Source organism: Megascapheus bottae, unplaced genomic scaffold (assembly GCF_031878675.1).
Source record: "Megascapheus bottae isolate mThoBot1 unplaced genomic scaffold, mThoBot2.hap1 HAP1_SCAFFOLD_40, whole genome shotgun sequence".
Taxonomy (NCBI): Eukaryota; Metazoa; Chordata; class Mammalia; order Rodentia; family Geomyidae; genus Megascapheus; species Megascapheus bottae.
The window spans coordinates 3301729-3320474 of NW_028327715.1; the positions used below are offsets into that span (position 1 = coordinate 3301729).

The window sequence follows — 18746 nt, forward strand, 5'->3', positions numbered from 1 at the left end:
AATATCTGTTTCCTCCTTCGATTTTTATTTTTTTATCCTATGTTGGCTTCATTACTTCATTTTGTTCAGCTGCTGTCTTCGTAGCGTTTATTTAGATTTCTGAGCAAGTTCTTTCAAATATCACCCATTTCACTGTCTTTAAAATCTCTTATGGAAACAGTTGATTTTGGAGGAGATATATTTCTCTGGTGATCTTTATAGTTGTTTTAGTTTATGTATTTGTTTTTCTTTTTTATAATAAAATACTTTAATGTCCCAGTTACACAAAGCCTCCAGCCAGCCGACACCGACCGCTGGACGTGGGGAAACTGAGGCCCCTCGAGTCCCATCCAGCCTGGTTGCAGAGGGCAGGAGGAAGCGTGTGGCCGGGAGAGTCAGTCAGGGCCACGTGCGAGGTGTGGTGCCCGCGGTGGCTCGGGCTGGTTTGCGCCGCCTGGCGTGGGCCCGGTGACCCCAGGCTCTGCCTCTGCCGCCGTGGCCGCCGTGGCCGCCATGGAGTAGCCGCATCCTCTCGTGGTCCTTGGGGTCCAGCACACGGGCCAGGAAGAGGGAGGACTTCTGCGTGCGGCGGGCCCGGAAGCCCCGGCGTGGCCGGCCCTTGCCATTCACGGCCACGTACCACAGCCTGTGGGCACTGGGGTGGCGCCGGCCCCGGGCCCGCCGGGCACCGAGTGGTACAGGCGGGAGGCGTAGGTGTTGTAGCCCAGCTCGTGGATTCGTTCCACGAACTCACATTCGGCACTGTAGTGCTCCGAAGCGTGGAGCCGCCCTCTCTCGTTCATGGCCAGGTACCATCCAGAGAAGAGCCCCTTGATGGCCACGACCCCACCTCCACCGCCGTGATCTCCAGGAAGCTGTAGGCGCTGTGCTCCAGGCTGCCGTCCACGCGGCCGCGCGGGTGCAGCTGCAGGTGGTACCGGGTGGCGCAGTAGAGCTGGTGGCGCCGGGTTGCCCTGCCGAGGCTCTCCTACAGGCCTTAGCCGCGCCCGCCTGCACCGCGCTGCAGCCGTGCCCCCCGGGGCCGCAGAGGGCCAGCCGGGCTCCAGCAGGCTGAACAGCAGGAGCCAGATCAGGCCCATCCTGGCATCACGCCCGCCTCGCGGCGGCTGCGGGCCAGGGGCGGTGCCCATGGAAGGCGCAGGGAGGGGATGGGCAAAGGGGAGGGGAGGGGGAGAGAGAGAGCAGGAGAGAGAGGGGGGGGAGAGGGAGAGACTGACTTTAATTTCTTCCCCAGGAGCCCTGGAGGGGTGAAATTTCCGCTGCTGCACTAAAGCGCAGAAAGAAAGGAGGTTCGGTAACAAAAGGCCGCCTGTCCCCAGGCGGAGGCTCGGGAGGGGCGAGGCCGGCCGGTGGGGAGCCCGGAGGGGCGAGGGGCTCGGGCCAGTGCCTCCTGGGCACACTTGCCCTGGCGTAGCGCCATGGAGCCCAGGCTCCGCTTGGCCCTGCGCCCCGCGCCCCCCCTCCCTTCGCCGGCAGCTCTGAAAGGTCCCTGGAGTGTATTTGTTTTTCATATTGAAGTTGGGCTTTATGCATAAGCAGGCAGGGCCTAAAGTCCTCTGCCTATAATTTCTCAGTTGAAGTAGTGTCAGTGTTCACTAGTGCATGCTCACTAGCTGGGTTGAGGTGCTCTTTCTCACCACTGGACTAGGGATGTAGCTTAGTAGCAAAGTCTCAGGTCTTCTGTCAGCACAAACACACACACACACACACACACACACACACACACACACACACCAGCATGTCTTTACTAGGGGCAAATTGGGAGGATATGTTGTAGTTATCATGAGACAATCCTGTGATTCAGAATGTTTGGGCTTGGCTCTGACCCATCTGCCAGTCAACACACTCAGCCAAAAGGCAAGCTCTGGAGGCTGAGACTCCAGTCAGCCAAAAACGTTGTGCTTTGCTTCCACTCATGAATCTGGCCCAGGAAATCCCTTCTCATCAGGGGAAGGGCCTGAAAGCAACCAGAAGTTAGTGGAAGTAGCTGCAAAATGCCAAGGAAATAGGGCAAAGTGCCCTTCATGGAGATGTCATGAGAGTGTCGATGAGGGGTGAGATAAGTTTTCATGTCAGACAGAGGGAACTAGGATGAACATCGTGTCCCGACCACTAAGAGCTTTCTGATGTTGCTAAGGTGTGTGGACAGGAACTAACAGCACTGCTGCTCCCACGTAGAGACCAGCTCAGTATGGCTCCTGGGAACCTGTTCCAGGCGTGCCTCACTAAGGAAGGGGGGTTTCCCAGGCCATCTTGTCAGCAAAATTATATTTAGTTTTACCCCATACATGGCAGAGGTTCCATGATATTTTTGTGTTGTTTGAACTAGTTCTCTACTGAGAATAATGTCCAGAAGATTCAGATTGCTTCCATGATAGGTGAGTGGACTTGTGGATTCTGCTACATCCACTCCAGTGGAGTCTGTGCAGCATGGAGCAGAAAGAGCTTGAATGGCTGCCAGTCCTGAGGTTCGCACCAATGGTGATCAGGCCTCCTGGAGGTCCCTGGCAGAGACCGAGGCATATGCGTGGAATGCTCATAATGCTGGGTGCTGGGATTCTTTTATCACTCTTTTCATTTCTGATAGTTGATGGTATGGCAGTAATATTCTGTGCCAGCTACTGGCCTAAACAATTGATTGAGCGACTAGATGTTCCAGGAACTAAAAGTGCATACTTGGCTACTCTGGCGCAAGACACACCCACAGCAGCCTTAATGACCTCAATGCATTCTATTAATAATAAGACAGAATTAGAAACTAAAACAGAAAATATGATCTTTGAATTAGTAATAAATGTTAGTTTGCCTGAATATGCCTTTAATGCGTCTGCATTACTTGTGTAAATGTTGCAAGTACATAATGAATCATATGGGAAAGGATTAGAAGGGCTAGAGCACCGTGGTGTACTCTAACTGAACAGCAACAATGGACTCTTAGGTTTAAGGTTTTACAATTCCTGGCACAGGGTAATAATTACTGACTCAGAAACAGAATCATAGGAAGAACTAGAATGGAACAGATGGTAAACAAAGCTAATATTGATTAATGCCAAGGCGGATGACGCCTAACCATAATGTCTGACTTATTAACCATAGCTCCTTAGAAGGGAGGGAGAAGTTTCTTTTCTACTCAGAAAAATGTACCCAGTAACCATTCTTAAACATGATTGTAATCTTTTGACCTTATGCCAACTGAAAGAAACTACTCCTACTTTGACTGTATATAATCTCACATTCAACAAGTAAAACTTCGCAGCAGATTTCAAACCTCCCTTGCGTTTGTGTCTGTCTGTCATCGCCGAATCCATTCCTGACCTGTGAATCCAGACTTGGTCTCCCCGCACTCCCACTGAGTCGGTCTGCGGCAGGATTCCTCTGTCTAAGTCTTCATTCATAATGGGCTCTGGCCTCTGGGAAAGTCAGTCACCATCAGATCTCTTAGGTTTGGAATGGAACGGGATCCTGTGCTGCTTTACTCTGAGGTTTTCCAATACATGTAGAGGCTTATTTTGTGCCTATGATGTTGGGTTTTTCTCTAATCTCTGTGGCCAAGCTGGCCCTGGAAATAATCCCTGGTCTCTTGGTCTGATTTCATCTCAATTTACTGCACCCATGGCTGACAGTTAAACTGAATAACTAAACAACTCTCTTGTCAAATTGCTCGTGTGAAATCAAGTGATGTGTGAACTCAAAGCCTCAGCACTGTCCGTGGGTTTTCTCAAGGCTAGCACTCTACCATTTGAGCCATAGCATCTCTTCCAGGTTTTCCCTGTATATTATACCAAGGAGTGGAACCCAGGGCTTCATGTATGCCAAGTGAGCACTCTATTACTAGGCCACACTCATAGCCATTTTAAATAATTTTATATAATCTTTCCTTAGGTAATGGCACAAGAAATTATTCCATTACTAAACGCTCAGGCCACACAAATCCTGACTGTCAGAGGACCCCAAGACAAAGAGGAAAAGAACATTCTGGCTCACATTTGTGATTGCATGGCCTGTGGAAAAACCAATGCAAAGAGGTCTTACATCTTTTGCAAACCTACAAAGCAAGATGCCTTACCTTGTGACTAAGATGGCTGTGGATAGAAGTTCTATATCTATGAAAAGAGTTATGAAGAGTTCTAAACCAAGTTTTATTATATTGGAAAAAAAGACAAATCAAGTATAAACTCACTAGAGCCAGATTCCCTCTAGACTTCCCTTTTTATTCCTCAAGCCTCAGGGATTTCAAAGGCAGAATTTTACATTTATGTATTTATTTGTTCCTGACATGTTTGTTGTAAGAAAAGATTACGGTTTGGTCCTTTTACCTTATGAGCTAAGCACAAGTTCATGTGCCTTAAACAAAACTAAGGTTTAACAGTATTTAAAAAATATTTAAGGCCTAAGTTTATATTAAAGGGGGTAAGAAATTCTCCACAAATTTAAAACTGTTGGGAAATTCTGTCTGTCTTTCCTGTCAAGGTGCCACAGATTATAGAAACAGTTGGGTCAGGGTTATAAATACTAATTGCTCCTGTTTTGGTTCCAAAATCACTTTGTACAATTTTTCACATGTCCAAGAGGATTCTTAAAAGCGAAAGAAAAGGGTTGGGAGTTTGGCCTAGTGGTAGAATGCTTGCCTAGCATGCACAAAGACCCGGATTCGATTCCTTAGTACCACATACATAAAAAAACGTGGAACTGGTTCTGAGGCTCAAATGGTAGAGCTCTAACCTTGAGAAAATCCAAGGACACTGCTCAGGCCTTGAGCTCAAGCCCAGGACTGGCAAAAAAAAAGCAAAAGAAACATATTTAAATACAATGATGTCCTAGTTTCCAATTACTATACTACAAGGCCTCCAAACCTGATCATCTAAAAACAGACTCCAGCCATTGAGCTCACAGAACTGCATTGAGTGCCATCTCAAAACATGGCTCACAGCTCAGTGCTGATACAGATGGGCTAGGCAGGATAGATTCTGAAGTTATGTGATGATTTAGTCTCAGAACTGCCTCATCTGTCCAGAGGCTGACACCACTTGTGACCGAGCACAGATTCCTGAAGCCCTCTCCATGGCTGCCTGACTTTCACCCAGAATAATGGCTGAGTTTTAAATGCCATCATCCCAAGAAAGAGAAAACAGTTATTTGACCTTTTTCAACTTAGCCTCAGAATTCCTATGGCATCAGTTCTTCTATGCTAGGTTTTGCTGAGAATGACTCAATGAGTCTCTAAGAAGACCAGTCTGGACTCCATTTGTGTGTGTGTGTGTGTGTGTGTGTGTGTGTGTGTGTGTGTGTGTGTGTGTGAAAGAGAGGGAGGGAGGGAGGGAGAGAGAGAGAGAGAGAGAACTAATGTTTGAACTCAGGGCCTCATGCTCTCTTGGCTTGCTTGCTTTGTTGACACTCTAATACTTGAACCATATATCCTAATTTTTTTTAACAATTTAAAAACTGCATAGTTCCAAACAGTCTATTTAAAGCAAAGGCTCAGGTAACAATATTCAAAGAGAAATCTACAATTATCTGCGTTATGTTACAGTAACCCTCTGCACATCACTTCTACAATAACAATAAATTAAAAGTAAATTTTGAAAAAGAACATAGGAAGCACAGATCTACTTCACAGAGTTAAATAAAGACACTGTAAATTTTTTTAAAAGCTTAAAAAATAAAACAAAGGCTTTTTTAGCCATATAATGAGTGATTGTTGTCCTTAATGTACTATGCTATCTCTCATCTCTTTTGCTGTCCCTTGGTTACCTCATATTGTTACAGTATCTCACTTTGTTATCTGATATATTGGATATATTTGTATTTGGTTATTTGAAACTGGATAGGGAAGGAGGAAAAACAAGATGAGGGGTGGGGGTGGGGGAGGAGAGAAATGGGGACCAAGACATAAGAAAGGGTATCAATGTATGTGAATTAATGCACCTTCTATCTGGCGAATATAATGTAACCCTTCTATTAATTACAATAAAAATATATGAAAAAAACAAAGGCTTTTTTGCTTTCATCTCTTTATCTTCAAAATAAAGTTCCATCTATTAAGCCCAGTTAAAGTAAAAGAGAGACTTTATATGATACCAGGTTGAATAATACCACTTCCATTTTTCTAGATGTTAATTGGAGATAAGTGTCTCAGGTTCTTTTGTGCCCAGGCTGGCTTTGAACCTTAATCCTCAGATCTCAGCCTCCTGAGTAGCTAGGATTACAGGCATGAGCCACTGCACCTACACCAGCCTTTTCTGAGGGTGAGGGAGAGGAGTGTGAGGAAAAAGTAGTCTTTTCTGTCAAACTGAAATGCTTTTGTATTGTATATTGATATTTTTTGGTATTATTTGCTTTTTTAAAATATATTTTTATTGTAATTAATAGAAGGGTTACATGATATTTGCCAGATAAATGGTGCATTAATTCCCACACATTGAAACCCTTTCACATGTCATGGTCCCCATTTCCCTTCCCCCCTCTATTATTTGCTTTTTAAAGACTTATTTCTGTGCTGTGTATGACCAGCAGCCATGTGAGGTATGCAAATCTTGTGCCGAAGGAGTTAAAAGAGTGAAATTGCAATTATCAGCTGTGCTGCTGTGACCCACTGGCCAAATTAGGGAGATAAATATTTATCGAAGGAATTCAAAGAATAAAACTGCAACTGCCAAGTGTGTTGCTTGTTAGAGAAATCTTTATCAATGGAATTAAGTCCCCTTCCCCCCACTTTTTTTTTGGCCAGTCCTGGGCTTGAGCTCAGGGCCTGAACCTGTTTTTGGACTTTCTCAAGGCTAGAGTTCTACCACTTAAATCACAGCAACACATCTAGCTTTTTTCTATGTATGTGGTACCGAGGAATTGAACCCTGGTCTTTGTGCATGCTAGGCAAGCACTCTATCACTAGGCCAAACAAACGTGACCTTCCCCTTTTTTTTCTGTGGGTCACGGGGCTTGAACTGTGCCTGGGAACTGTCCCTGAGCTCTTTTCAGCTCAAGGCTACCACCCTCCCCCTGGGTCTGGGTGGGAGGTGTCCCTGAGCTCTTCAGCTCAAGGCTACCATCCTACCCTTGAACCAAGCACCACTTGTTTTCTAGAGGTTAGTTGGAAATAAGAGTCTCAGGTCCTTTTGTGCCTGGGGTGGCTTTGAACCTTGATTCTCAGATCTCAGCCTCCAGAGTAGCTAGGATTACAGGTGTCAGCCATGTGCCCCAGACCTCCCCCTTTTAAATGGGAGCTTTCTGCTGACTTCATCAACCTCTCTCACTGTGTCTGTCAGCCACTCTGTTCCCAGTTCTGCTTTCAGCCAGCTGTGATGAAAAAAAAAATTGTAAACCTTTTAAAAACACAATCTAACGTTGGTAATCAGTTATATTTAGAATGTGAGCCTAACTCCTTGCAAGGGACAGTTTGGCCTGGGATAAAAACCTACTAAACTGCTCTGCCCAGTGTGCCTGCTTAGCTCTGGGTAGAGTGAGGCATTGCACCCTTTTGAGCAAAAGTAAATTGCTTGACAAAATTTGTATCTCTTGTGTGTCTATTCATTCCTGACACTGGAGATTTGTGCTTTTTTTGTTGTTGTTTTTGCCAGTCCTGGGGCTTGAACTCCCGGGTTTGGGCACTGTACTTGGACTTTCTCAAGGCTAGCACTCTACCATTTGAGACACAGCACCACCTCCTTGGCTTTGTATGTGGTACTAAGGAATCAAACTTTGTGCGTGCTAGGCAAGCACTCTAGCACTAGACCATGCTCCCCTCCTGCCCAGAGTTTCTAACAGGAGGGAGGAAAGGCCAGGAGCTGAGGCAATCTTGCACATCTGTTCACTTTTGAGCACTAAGTGGCAAGCATGAGAGGGCCAGGGCCCAGGCTCAGAAACAGTCTTTCCTCTCCAGTCTTGTTTCTATATTCAGGAAAATCCTTCCTAATGTTGGACCAAAGTCAACTCTAGTAATCAAAGAAATCCAGCTGCATTTAGACCTTTCAGGAAATACTAGCTTTTTAAAATAAAAATTAATATGTCAGTTAATTATCGAAAAAAAAGTTACTAGGAAGCAACTCGGAGTGTCACAGTGGACACACTAATCATCAGATCAGGGTGATAGGAAGAAGGGTAAAAGAAAGCGTCCCCAATAAACTTAAAACCAGACTCTGCAGTTCAAGTGTAACTTGAAAAAGGAGGCAGGCTTCTTAGACAGAGAAACAAAAACTCCAGTAGAATCTGTTAACCAGTGAATATTGTTTACCTACGAGACAGATCACAGGCAAAAACCCAACAAGAATCTCACAAAACACTGGATCACAGCACTCCTCTCTTAACCACAATGACCCAACATTTGTTGCCCTGGCTACAGAACTCCACTGCCTAGTGAGGAGCAGACAAACAGGGTATTCACACAGAAACAAAGGGACCAAGGACAGAACACAGGAGTTTGCCAGGTCTACAGAGGCAGTGCAGAAGGTTTTTATACAGACTTTAAAAATGAAGCTATAACTGATAGAGGAGCTATGTATTAGAAGGCAGGAAAGACAATTTATCTGAAGGAAACCACAGGCACTCATATCAAGGTTAGTGAAAATAGCACATGGAATGGTTTTTGGTTACACTAGGCCAGCTGGCTACTTGTTGATATCTTCTCTTGGGAGGAAACTATCAAAATCAGGAATCCAGAGCTAAGAATCATGAATCTGACGCTCCTAGTGTAAGAATTGTAGGCGGCGGGTCCTTCTTTCTCTCTGCCTTTGCCCTGCAATACTGAACCTCAGCTACTGCTGAGGAAAGACTTCACAGAGTTACTGGAGCATTTACCCAGCATCCACCGCAGGCCAGGCCGCATGTGAGGCCTGCCCCAGCCACAGATTGTGGTCATGAAGATGCTGCTGGAAAGTACAGGATGCTTTTGTTTTTGTATTATCATCATCATCATCATCATCATCATCATCATCATTATTATCTTTAAGTAGTTGTACAAAGTAGTTGCCATTAAACAAAAACATTTATGAAAAGACTATAGCTGAAAAAATGTCACCCCTGGATAAAATCAAGCCAGTGATTCCAAAGTCACAAAGCTCAAGGTTGATTTTTTGTGTGTTCACACAGTCAACGAACTGTCAAATCTGGACTGAGGAATTGCTTATCAATAATTCATTTTTATAGAAGGTTGAAGCCATTATTTTCAAAATTATGAGTCTTATCTGTCGCTTTCATCAACAACTTCCACAGATCTCAAGCCAGGAAATTCAGTATCATTTCCTGGGTTGTCCTATTTAATTGTAGTTCACAGACAATATAAGACACATTTTGGTTTTGGTTTTAAATGGAAATGGAACTCTACTAACTACAGTAATCTGTGGATCAACAGAAGTCAATCAAATGGGAACTATTCAAATTCTACTTTGTGGTAAAGCTAAAGGCATTGACGCCAGAAATACCTCCTATTAGAAATTCCCCTATATGAACTGTTTCTCCTCTACATATGATCTGAATTATTATTATTATTACTCTTTTGCCAGTCCTGGGACTTGAACTCAGGGGAACCTGGATGCTATCCCTGAGTTTTAGGCTCAAGGTTTGCATTCTATGATACTGTTAAATATATATATATATATTACAGCTGGGAGTTTGAGGTTTAGGCTCAAGGTTGGCATTCTATTATTCGAGCCATTTCCAGCTTTTTTGTGGGTTAGAGATAATAGTGTTATGGACTTTCATTCCCAGGCTGGATTTCAATGGTTATTCTCTGATCTCAGCCTTATGAGTAGACAGGATTACAGGCATTAGCCACTGGTACCCAACTTGAATTCTTTCTTTGATTAAAATATATATATATATATGTATATATATATATATATATATATATATATATATATATATATATATATATATATAAGCTGGGAGTTTGACATAGTGGTAGAGTGCTTGCCTAGCATGGACAAAGACTAATGTTTGATTCCTCAGTATCACATACATAGAAAAAAGCCAGAAGTGGTGCTATGGCTCAAGTGGTAGAGCGTTATCCTTGAGAAAACCCAAGGACAGTGCTCAGGCCCTGAGTTCAACGCCCAGAACTGGCAAAAAATACATTACAGCCCTGAGTTCAAAGCCCAGAACTGGAAAAAATACATTACAACTATGTTGAAAGCAAAATATACACCTTATGGATGGGAATGGGAAGGAAAAACTGTAAGAGACAGGGTGACTCTGTCCAGGAAGAAATGTACTCTTTACCTGGCTTATATAGCTGGATACCACCTTTACAATAACAATTTACTTTTTAACAAAGGTAAATATACCTTTATTTAAAAGGTATATTGTAATTAAAAGGTCACCTTCTTGGTTGATCTGACTATTCAACTGGAGATGAGAGGCAAGAATTTGAACAGCTTTTAAGAAGCATGAAAATTAGTAAACACACTTTTAAATCTCATGAAGCATAACCAGGTAATTCAATGCAGAACATTTGCAAGGATACAAAAATGCTGGCAGATAATGTGATCAATATGCCTATTCAGAAGGCTAGGCAATATGACTCAATCTTTTGGATCCATCTGGTGGTATACTTACATGAATCACATAATGTACCGGGCAGTTTATTTTCAAAATCCGTTGGCACAATTATGCCTTTTTAGAAAGTAGAGGGGGGAGGGTCAGTTCTAACCAGCTGATGAACAGAAAAAGACAATTTCAGCTGGGCACTGGTGTCTCAAGCCTAATCTAGCTATCCAGGAGACTGAGATCTGAGTATCACCATTCAAAGCTAGCCTGTACAAGAAAGCCCTTGAGTCTCTTATCTCCAATTAACCACCAAAAATCCAGAAATAGAGCTGTGGGAGAGGGCTAGCTTTGAGCAAAAAGCTTAGGGATAGCTCCCAAGATCCTAAATTTGAACTACACAAACACACGACAATTACATACTCGAATCCATATACACACATATATTGTATACATAGTAGATAATAGGTAGATATTGCAACTGTATTTTGAACATATTCTCTAACCATGTACAGAAAATCTAGGGCAACATGAAGGAAAATATGGTTTTTTAAAAAACTCACCTCTAATGTAAAATGTAAACATAAATGATTATATAAAATCATGTTATTCCAAAGTTTTATCAAAGCAAGATGATAAAGGATGAAAAGTATACTTGTTCATGCCACTACTTATTTTATAAAGATCAAACAATTAAACAAAGTAGAGAAATGTTTCATTTTTTTGTAATTCGAGTTATAGTTATCACAATTTGAAGTCAAATTCAGATTGTACACATTAATTCTTTATCTCAAGAGCAAAATTTTTCATTTAATGAGAAATAAAAGTATAAATATACCTATCAAGCCTAGGAAAAGCAAGTACAAAATGTGTCCCTTAAAGTCTGCTTCATTATCTTTAACCTAATTTGATTTCCTTTTTTTTGTAGGGCTAAGAAGAACAAGGTGAAGCCTATAATCAGAATAAGCAAGAAGTCTGAGTCTCTTTTAGAAATACAAATAGTATCTGTCAGTGCCCTCAACCACCCAGCCACCCAGGGGTATCCCTCGATGCTCCCAAGAAACCCGACGGTGGAAGGGGAAGAGCACAGGACATTTTTAACCACAACACTTGCAAACCTGCAAGCCACCTGCCTTCCAAATCATAGAGAGTGCGTGCACCTATGTCATTCTCAATACTCAGGGCAGCCCTTTTACATCACCCACCTATCACCTAAAGATAAGTTACACAGGAATGCATTGCCAATGATGAGGAGTTAGGAAATCAGTCCTTCACTAGTCTGTATGAAATTGATATTAATTATCATCATTCAATTATAATAAACACTGCAGTGAAGTAAACTCTAGTCGTCGTTGTAGATACTTACCAATAGTTGCTTAATTTCATCCCCCACCATCCTCTCCAAATGGGTACAAGAGTAGAATTTCATTATGCTGTGAAAGAGAAATGTAAATCAAATAAACACACACACGAAGAAAATGAAACTGTCCTTAGAAATTTTGTTTCAAGGAAGTATTCATCTCTTTTTTTTGGAATTTTAAAAATATTTTATTTGAAAATTTTATGCAAATTGAATATTATCTTTTCACTTGGCAATCTTCTTATAATTATATAATATAAAGAAACATGATGATTACTTTCACCACAGCCCATATAAAGTGTATCCCTAAGCCCCTCAGAATTTACCCCAGTGTGCCACGTGAAGATGATCATCTTCTGTAGGTGACTCCCAGCACATCTGAGAACCCCTGTGTATAGCCAAGTGTCAAATAGGAATTATCAAGAATATTTGTAAAGCATTTAATGAGGTATGAAAATACTTTTATCCAAAAATAGAATTATAAAAACTTACACAACATGAATTGTTATGAAAAGTAAGTTTTACCAAGTCTTTTAAGTTAAAGAAACTGGAGCCATGGCTTAGTGGTAGAACATCTGCCTGGGAAGTATGAGGCCTCAAGTTCCAACCTCAGATCACACACACACACACACACACACACACACACACACACACACACACACACACTCACTCTCATAGACTCACTCACACATACACACCCACACAAGTTAAATATACAACTGAAGAACATCTAAACAAATTTGATTAAATTTCTATCCGGGGCCATAATTATACTTCTAAATCATTCATTTGAATAACTATTAGAAATTCAAAGCCTAGTGATTACTTCATATACTATCTGAATTATTTCCTTCAAATCATTTGGAATTGGTCAATTTCTCCTCTTGGCTTAGCATTTTCCTCCTAAATATCTTCTGAGTAGGAGCAACGCTATCATTTTCCATTGTATCCTCTAAGAGTCTGCCACATGAGTTCTCCCCAGAGCCCCCAAGCCACGCATGCACTTGTCCTAGGAAACCCTAGAAGGTCCCGTCCCTGACCAGGCCACTTGAGTGACACAATACCTCGAAACTCATGTGCAAGAATCATGGAAAGACATGATGAAGCACCAGGACAACTACCATGACTAATTCCTCATAATATCTCTGATTACATTAATAGCTGGTAATGCATAATCTGCAGTATAAAGGTGACACAGATTCACAATGATAATGTCTAGCAGCAATAATAATGTCTTTGGGGGTAGGAAGGGAAGGAAGATAAAAGAAACATGTACTTCCGGCCAAAGTAATCAATGCCCAAAGTAAGAAACAAAACATATTAGATTTACATTCAAAAGCATGTGAAACTTTCTCAAGTAACTATAACTAAGATTGCTTGGAATAGAAGAGATTGTCTTTAAATAGTGGTAGCAATAATAATCGCTGCCATTGTTATGAATCCCTACCACTGAATTGTATTATAGTAAGAGATGTCACAGACATCATTTCTGATGTCTGAAAACCTGGGTAAATAATTTATAGAAAATATAACCCCATAAGAATGTCTTTATATTCAAAGGTTTAAAATTTTTCCATCCCAGCCTAGCTAGCAGCTTTTAAGACATCAAAACTACTGAATATCTATCTCCTCTACCATCTTTGGTTATTCTTCTTTCTTCCAATTCCAAACATACAAATGAATTTAGGACATTCATACGAGATACATTGTCTCTGATCTCTGTAAATATTTTTAAAAGTTCAGCAATATACAGGAACTCTTAACTGCTAATAATATTTCAAGTTTTACAAACCAAACATTTAGGAAAGGCATTAAAGGCATCAGGTTTACTTTATACTCAAACAGGAGATATTACAGGTGAGGCGGGCGCCTTACCTGGTACCCGAGCGGGCTTGGGCGCTCGCGGATCTCGGGGTGCAGGTGGCGGCGGGTCCGGGTCACCATGATACATTTCATCTTGCTGTTCAGTCGACAAGGGAAATTACGGCTACAGAAGTGGTACACCACTCTCCCTGACAAAGAGAGGAAAAAAATAACCCGGGAAATTGTTCAGATTATTCTCTCTCGAGGTCATCGAACAAGCAGTTTCATTGACTGGAAGGAGCTCAAACTTGTTTATAAAAGGTCTGCGAGCTGGGTATCATCTTTAATTTTGAAAAGGCATATTTTATCCTTGATGAGTTTATAATAGGTGGAGAAATTCAGGAAACATCCAAGAAAATAGCTGTCAAAGCCATTGAAGAGTCTGACGTGTTACAGGAGGAGAGAGAGAGAGAAAGAGGAGAGAGAGGGAAGACAGTGTAGAGGATGCAATTCCTAGTGTCTCCACTAGGGACAGCAGCTGGTTGAGAAGAGAAGCTCAAATGACAACGGAAGAATCCATGAACAAACCTACAGTTTAACCGACTTGAAGACTCCGAGTGCTGCAAGTGCTGAATTTTAAATCCTCATTGTTTTGTATCCAGTGCAGAGCCATGCCACAAGTAACTTAAAGAAAGGGATTCTTACTTAACTAGCAAATGTTCACGTTGGCTAATATAGTATATTTGAAATGTCTATGTCTATAGTATACTGTATATGATGACTTAATCTGCCTCTGTGTTGGAGATAACTGCTGTATAACTTGGCAGACTGAATAGTGTGTAAAATTTTAAAACTCCATGAGATTATTTGTAAGGAATAATTGCAATATATATTTTTGGAATTTGATTTTCTGAGGGATGAAAAACCATACATACTGTAATAGCTCCTGCTTATGAATACATTGTAAGTATTCATCTCTTAAAGAAAAATAAATACACGTGGTAAAAGAGCACAATGTCTTAGATGTGGGAGGCCAACATGATTCTGAGCTTTACATCCTATTCAACCATGGACATAGTTATCAAGGGTGTGGTTTCAGTTAATGTTCCACACATCCACGTGCAAAGTGGAGGTTCGGGGCTGGTCCTGGTGCCACGAAGAGGTCGTGGACTGTTCAGAGGGGAAACCCAGTGGGAGGTTAGGTGACTAGGTCGGCGGAGGAGGATGGAGGGGACAGGCAGGAGGGTTGGGGAGGACGGGACAGGGGTCACCTCCTCTCCAGTCTATTCCCCATCCTAGCCCAGGAGGACCCTCGTTGATGGTTCCAGAGGGATGAAGGGGAGTCCAGGGCGGTGAGGACCTGGGCTGTCAGCCATTGAGTCACTGGACCTGCGGAGCCATTATTTCTGGGTCCTCAGCGGAAGGGGCGGGGAGATTCGGGAGGAGCAGAGTGGACTTCCGGGGTGGGTCCTCCAGGGTCCAGGCCAATCAATTCTCTACCTAACGACGGGGATTCCCTTCCCCCTGCAGAACAAGGTCCAAACGTGGGTCATCTACCGGTGTACAATGTCTCTGAGCAGTGGAGGAAGAATGAGGACCCTCTGGGTTCTTCTCTGTGTCCATTCAGCTTCATGTGGATTCAGACTTTTCCATGACAGCTAATCCTGAAAGAACCTTCCAGAGCTGAGGGTGGCTCAGGAAACAAGGCCCAACTGACCCTGGGGGAGAAGTCCCACAACAATGAGGCCCTGCAAGCCTTTCTTCCATAGGCCTGGCTTCTCTCAGCTACTTGCTGTAGTGCTGGAATGCTGCCAATGAACAACAATGACCACATGCCTCTTGTGTGTGCACTGGTGCTCTGTGCATCAGGGCTGGTTCTGTGTCCTGCTCCCTCCTTTAGCTCTCTCTTAGACTCCTTGTCTCCCTGTACTTAAGTCTCCATTTCCATAAAAAACTTCTTGGCCTACCCTCAACCTATGCACTCATCCATTGAACCCTTATCCTTCTGGGCTATGTGTTTAAAGAAGTCCTGAGTGATTGTGTTGGAGCAGGTCTTTCCACCCAGAGCCAGCAGCTGGTTGCCTGCCCTCACCCAGTGTTTCCATAGGGTCCCACATCTTATGACAGCACAATCTGGTCTCAGTGTGTCACCAGTGCCAAGTGGGCTTCTCAGGGACCTCTCCCCAACAGGAACTTACCAAATGCTGACATTCCTACTATCTCCCTGAGTTCACCAGTCAGGAGATTTGTATCACTCTATTGTGTGTGTTGCTCTGGATGGACTTGGAGGGCTTTTTGGTAAAAAGCATTACAGATATGGCACTTTAGTTCCTGGAACACTGTGATCATTGGGGTCATAATTCCACCTCAAGTCTGTTTATTTCTGATGTTTTTTTCTGCCTGCTCCTCAGTTTCTCACTTCATCCTTACCTAATCTCCTGGACGATTCTCCCTCTTCTGGACTTCCCTGACCTCCCAGCACGGAGGCACCCTCCTCCTTTCTTGTCTCTGTTGGGTATGGAAGGCTCTCCTGTGCCCCTCTGTGCTCACAGCAGGTACTCTCCCACTTAAGTTATGACTCCAGTCCAGCATTTTGCTGATGAATTGGAGATGGACCCTCAAACTTTCCTGTCTAAATTGACATTCAGGTTCCGTTCACACCATCATCAGTGGCTAGGGTTATGAATGATTCCTTTTAATAGGAGAGCAATATCATACCTCGGTGGGATTGGGGTTTGGGAAACTACAGAAATTAGTGCTCAAGCAGATGACCCGACAACCATTCAGTGCAATGATGAAGAACAGCACAGGACATCTCTAGGCCAGCTTGCCACACCGTTAATCTCAGCCACAGTAACCCAACCTAAGAGGTGAACTGGACTTTCTCACATGGTCCAAGTGAGCTCACAGGAAGGCAGAGAAAGCACAAAGTGAAATTGGAGGTGAGGAGGGCTGGTGAAAGTACATACCACTGTCAGGCCCTCACACTGGTATCAACAATCGCTGGAGGCTTACAAGGGAAATCCTAGCTACTGAGGAGGCTGATACCTCAGGATCATGGCTCAAGACAGCCCAGGCAGGAAAGTCTAAATGTAACCACCAACAACTCGGAAGTAGAGACACAACTCAAGTGAGAAGGGCCAACTCTGAGATAAGTAAGAGCCAGTAGCAGTGAGTTCAAGTCCCAGTACTGACAGCAAAAGAGAAAGGGAGGAGTCAGAGAGTAAGAGCGAGAAAAAGAGAGGAGGGAGAGAAGAGGGAGGGAGGGAGGGAAGTAGGGCAGAAGGAAGGAAGAAAAGAAGGAAGGAAGGAAGGAAGGGAGGAAGGGAGGGAGGGAGGAATGGAGGAAGCAACAGGAACTATTTTGTAAGTTTTAAAAAGTGGAAAAAATTAATATTTAAAAGCCAAAACTGGAGGGCAGGAGATTCATTCCATTTCCTCCTATGAGGAGCAGTTTGGGATTCGGAACGGTTCCTGAGAAATCAACATGTCTCTTCCAACAACGTAATGTTGGAGCTTCCCAAATGAGAGAGGTATGGTGAACCTGTTCAAATTTCCTACCTAATTAGTGAAACACGTCACAGACAGTATAAATTCAGTATTGTTGAGAACTGGACACTCATGTTTACTGTGGCACTATTATAACAGTAAAGATTTATGTGGCCACTCAAGTTTCTGTCAACAGATGAACGGAGGGAGGAAAAAATACACACACACACACACACACACACACACACAAACACACACTATGGAGTATTGTTCAGTCATCTATGAGAATAAAAGTGTGTTAGTTCCAAGAAAATGAGAGGAAGTGGACATCAGAAAAGCCAAGGAAAATGTGTCAGACTTGTGACCACCACATGTTTTCTCTTACATTTGGAGTCTAGACCCATATGTACAAGTAATCAAACATCTAAATAAAAAAGGCCTAAGCAGAGGGAAGGATAGGAAGGTGTATAGGAACCAGGATGAGAATGTGAATAAGCACACATTTCTCTTGTGCACGGGTGGAAATATCATAATAAAATCCATTATTTGGTGAGTTAGAATTGTGGCCTAGTGGTGGAGTGCTTGCCTAGCATGCACGAAGACCCAGGAGTAGAGCTAGAGAGTGGTAGAGCTCTAGCCTGGGTGCCTCCTTGGACACATTTCGCTCAAGGCTAGTGATCTGCCACTTGAGCCACAGGGGCACTTCACACATGGACATCTCTCCCTACTCCATCACTGAGCCAAGACATATAGAGTTCCCATTCTCTCTTGGATGCTGCCTAATTTACATTCCTTTTTTTTTGCCAGTCCTGGGCTTGAACTCAGGGCCTGGGCACTATCCTTGGGCTTTCTCAAGGCCTACCCTTGAGCCACAATACCACTTCCAGCTTTTTCTGTGTATGTGGTGTTAAGGAATAGAACACATGAGTTTGTGCATGGGAGGCAAGCACTCTACCATTAGACCATGCTCCAGGTCCCTTACATTCAGTTTTATTGAGCAATTCAAATGCATGCCCCTCTTGAAGTTGAATGTCAGCCAGGGGCTTTGGGCAGCCTCCACAGCCCCTCCCCCTTTTCCTTTGTAGCAGGAAGGATCCTTTGCCTTCTGACACATCCCATTTCATCTATTTCCTCATTTTACTGAAATCTGTTCTTCCCTATGCTAATCACACTCCTGTTTATCTATGGGTTTTCCAATGCATGAATTTTTTCACATCCAAAAGTCCAAATGTAAGCAAGCTGCTAGGAAATTTTCACTCAGAATCCAACGGTTGGTCTTGGAATTGAACAAGTATGGAATTTATCTCTAAGAGGCAGTCAGTGGTTGGTGGGGCCCACAGCTGGACATAGGAAGATGAAAGGCAGGTATTAGATTTCATCCTCATCCTACTCAGAGTAGTGAGTAACTAAAAATTTGTGGGAGGGCTGGGAATTGGGCCTAGTGGTAGAGTGCTTGCCTAGCATGAAGGAAGACCGCTGTTTGATTCCTCAGTACCACACACATAGAAAAAAGCTGGAAGAGGTGCTGAGGCTCAAGTGGTAGAGCTCTAGCCTTGAGAAAAGTCCAAGGTCAGGGCTCAAGTCCTAACCTCCAGGACTGCCAAAAAATAGAAAAAAAAAT

The 18746-nt window shown here is 43.2% G+C and overlaps 1 protein-coding gene and 2 pseudogenes across 1 annotated transcript in view; 1 reads left to right on the top strand and 2 right to left on the bottom strand.

The window, feature by feature from the left end:
- The window catches only part of LOC150039355 (uncharacterized), a 62159-nt gene extending 48362 nt beyond the window's left edge, over window positions 1-13797 (bottom strand). The window contains exons 1-2 of the mRNA XM_090327908.1: window positions 13709-13797; window positions 11840-11906 (exon numbers count right to left, since the gene is read on the bottom strand). Coding sequence (XP_090184034.1) covers window positions 11840-11902 — 63 coding nt within the window. The 5' untranslated portion in view covers window positions 11903-11906; window positions 13709-13797. The remainder of the gene's footprint in view (window positions 1-11839; window positions 11907-13708) is intronic.
- Window positions 379-1079, bottom strand: LOC150039356 (fibroblast growth factor 3 pseudogene; annotated as a pseudogene).
- On the top strand, window positions 13776-18435 carry LOC150039357 (AP-1 complex subunit sigma-3-like; annotated as a pseudogene).
- The last annotated feature ends 311 nt before the right edge of the window (window positions 18436-18746 follow it).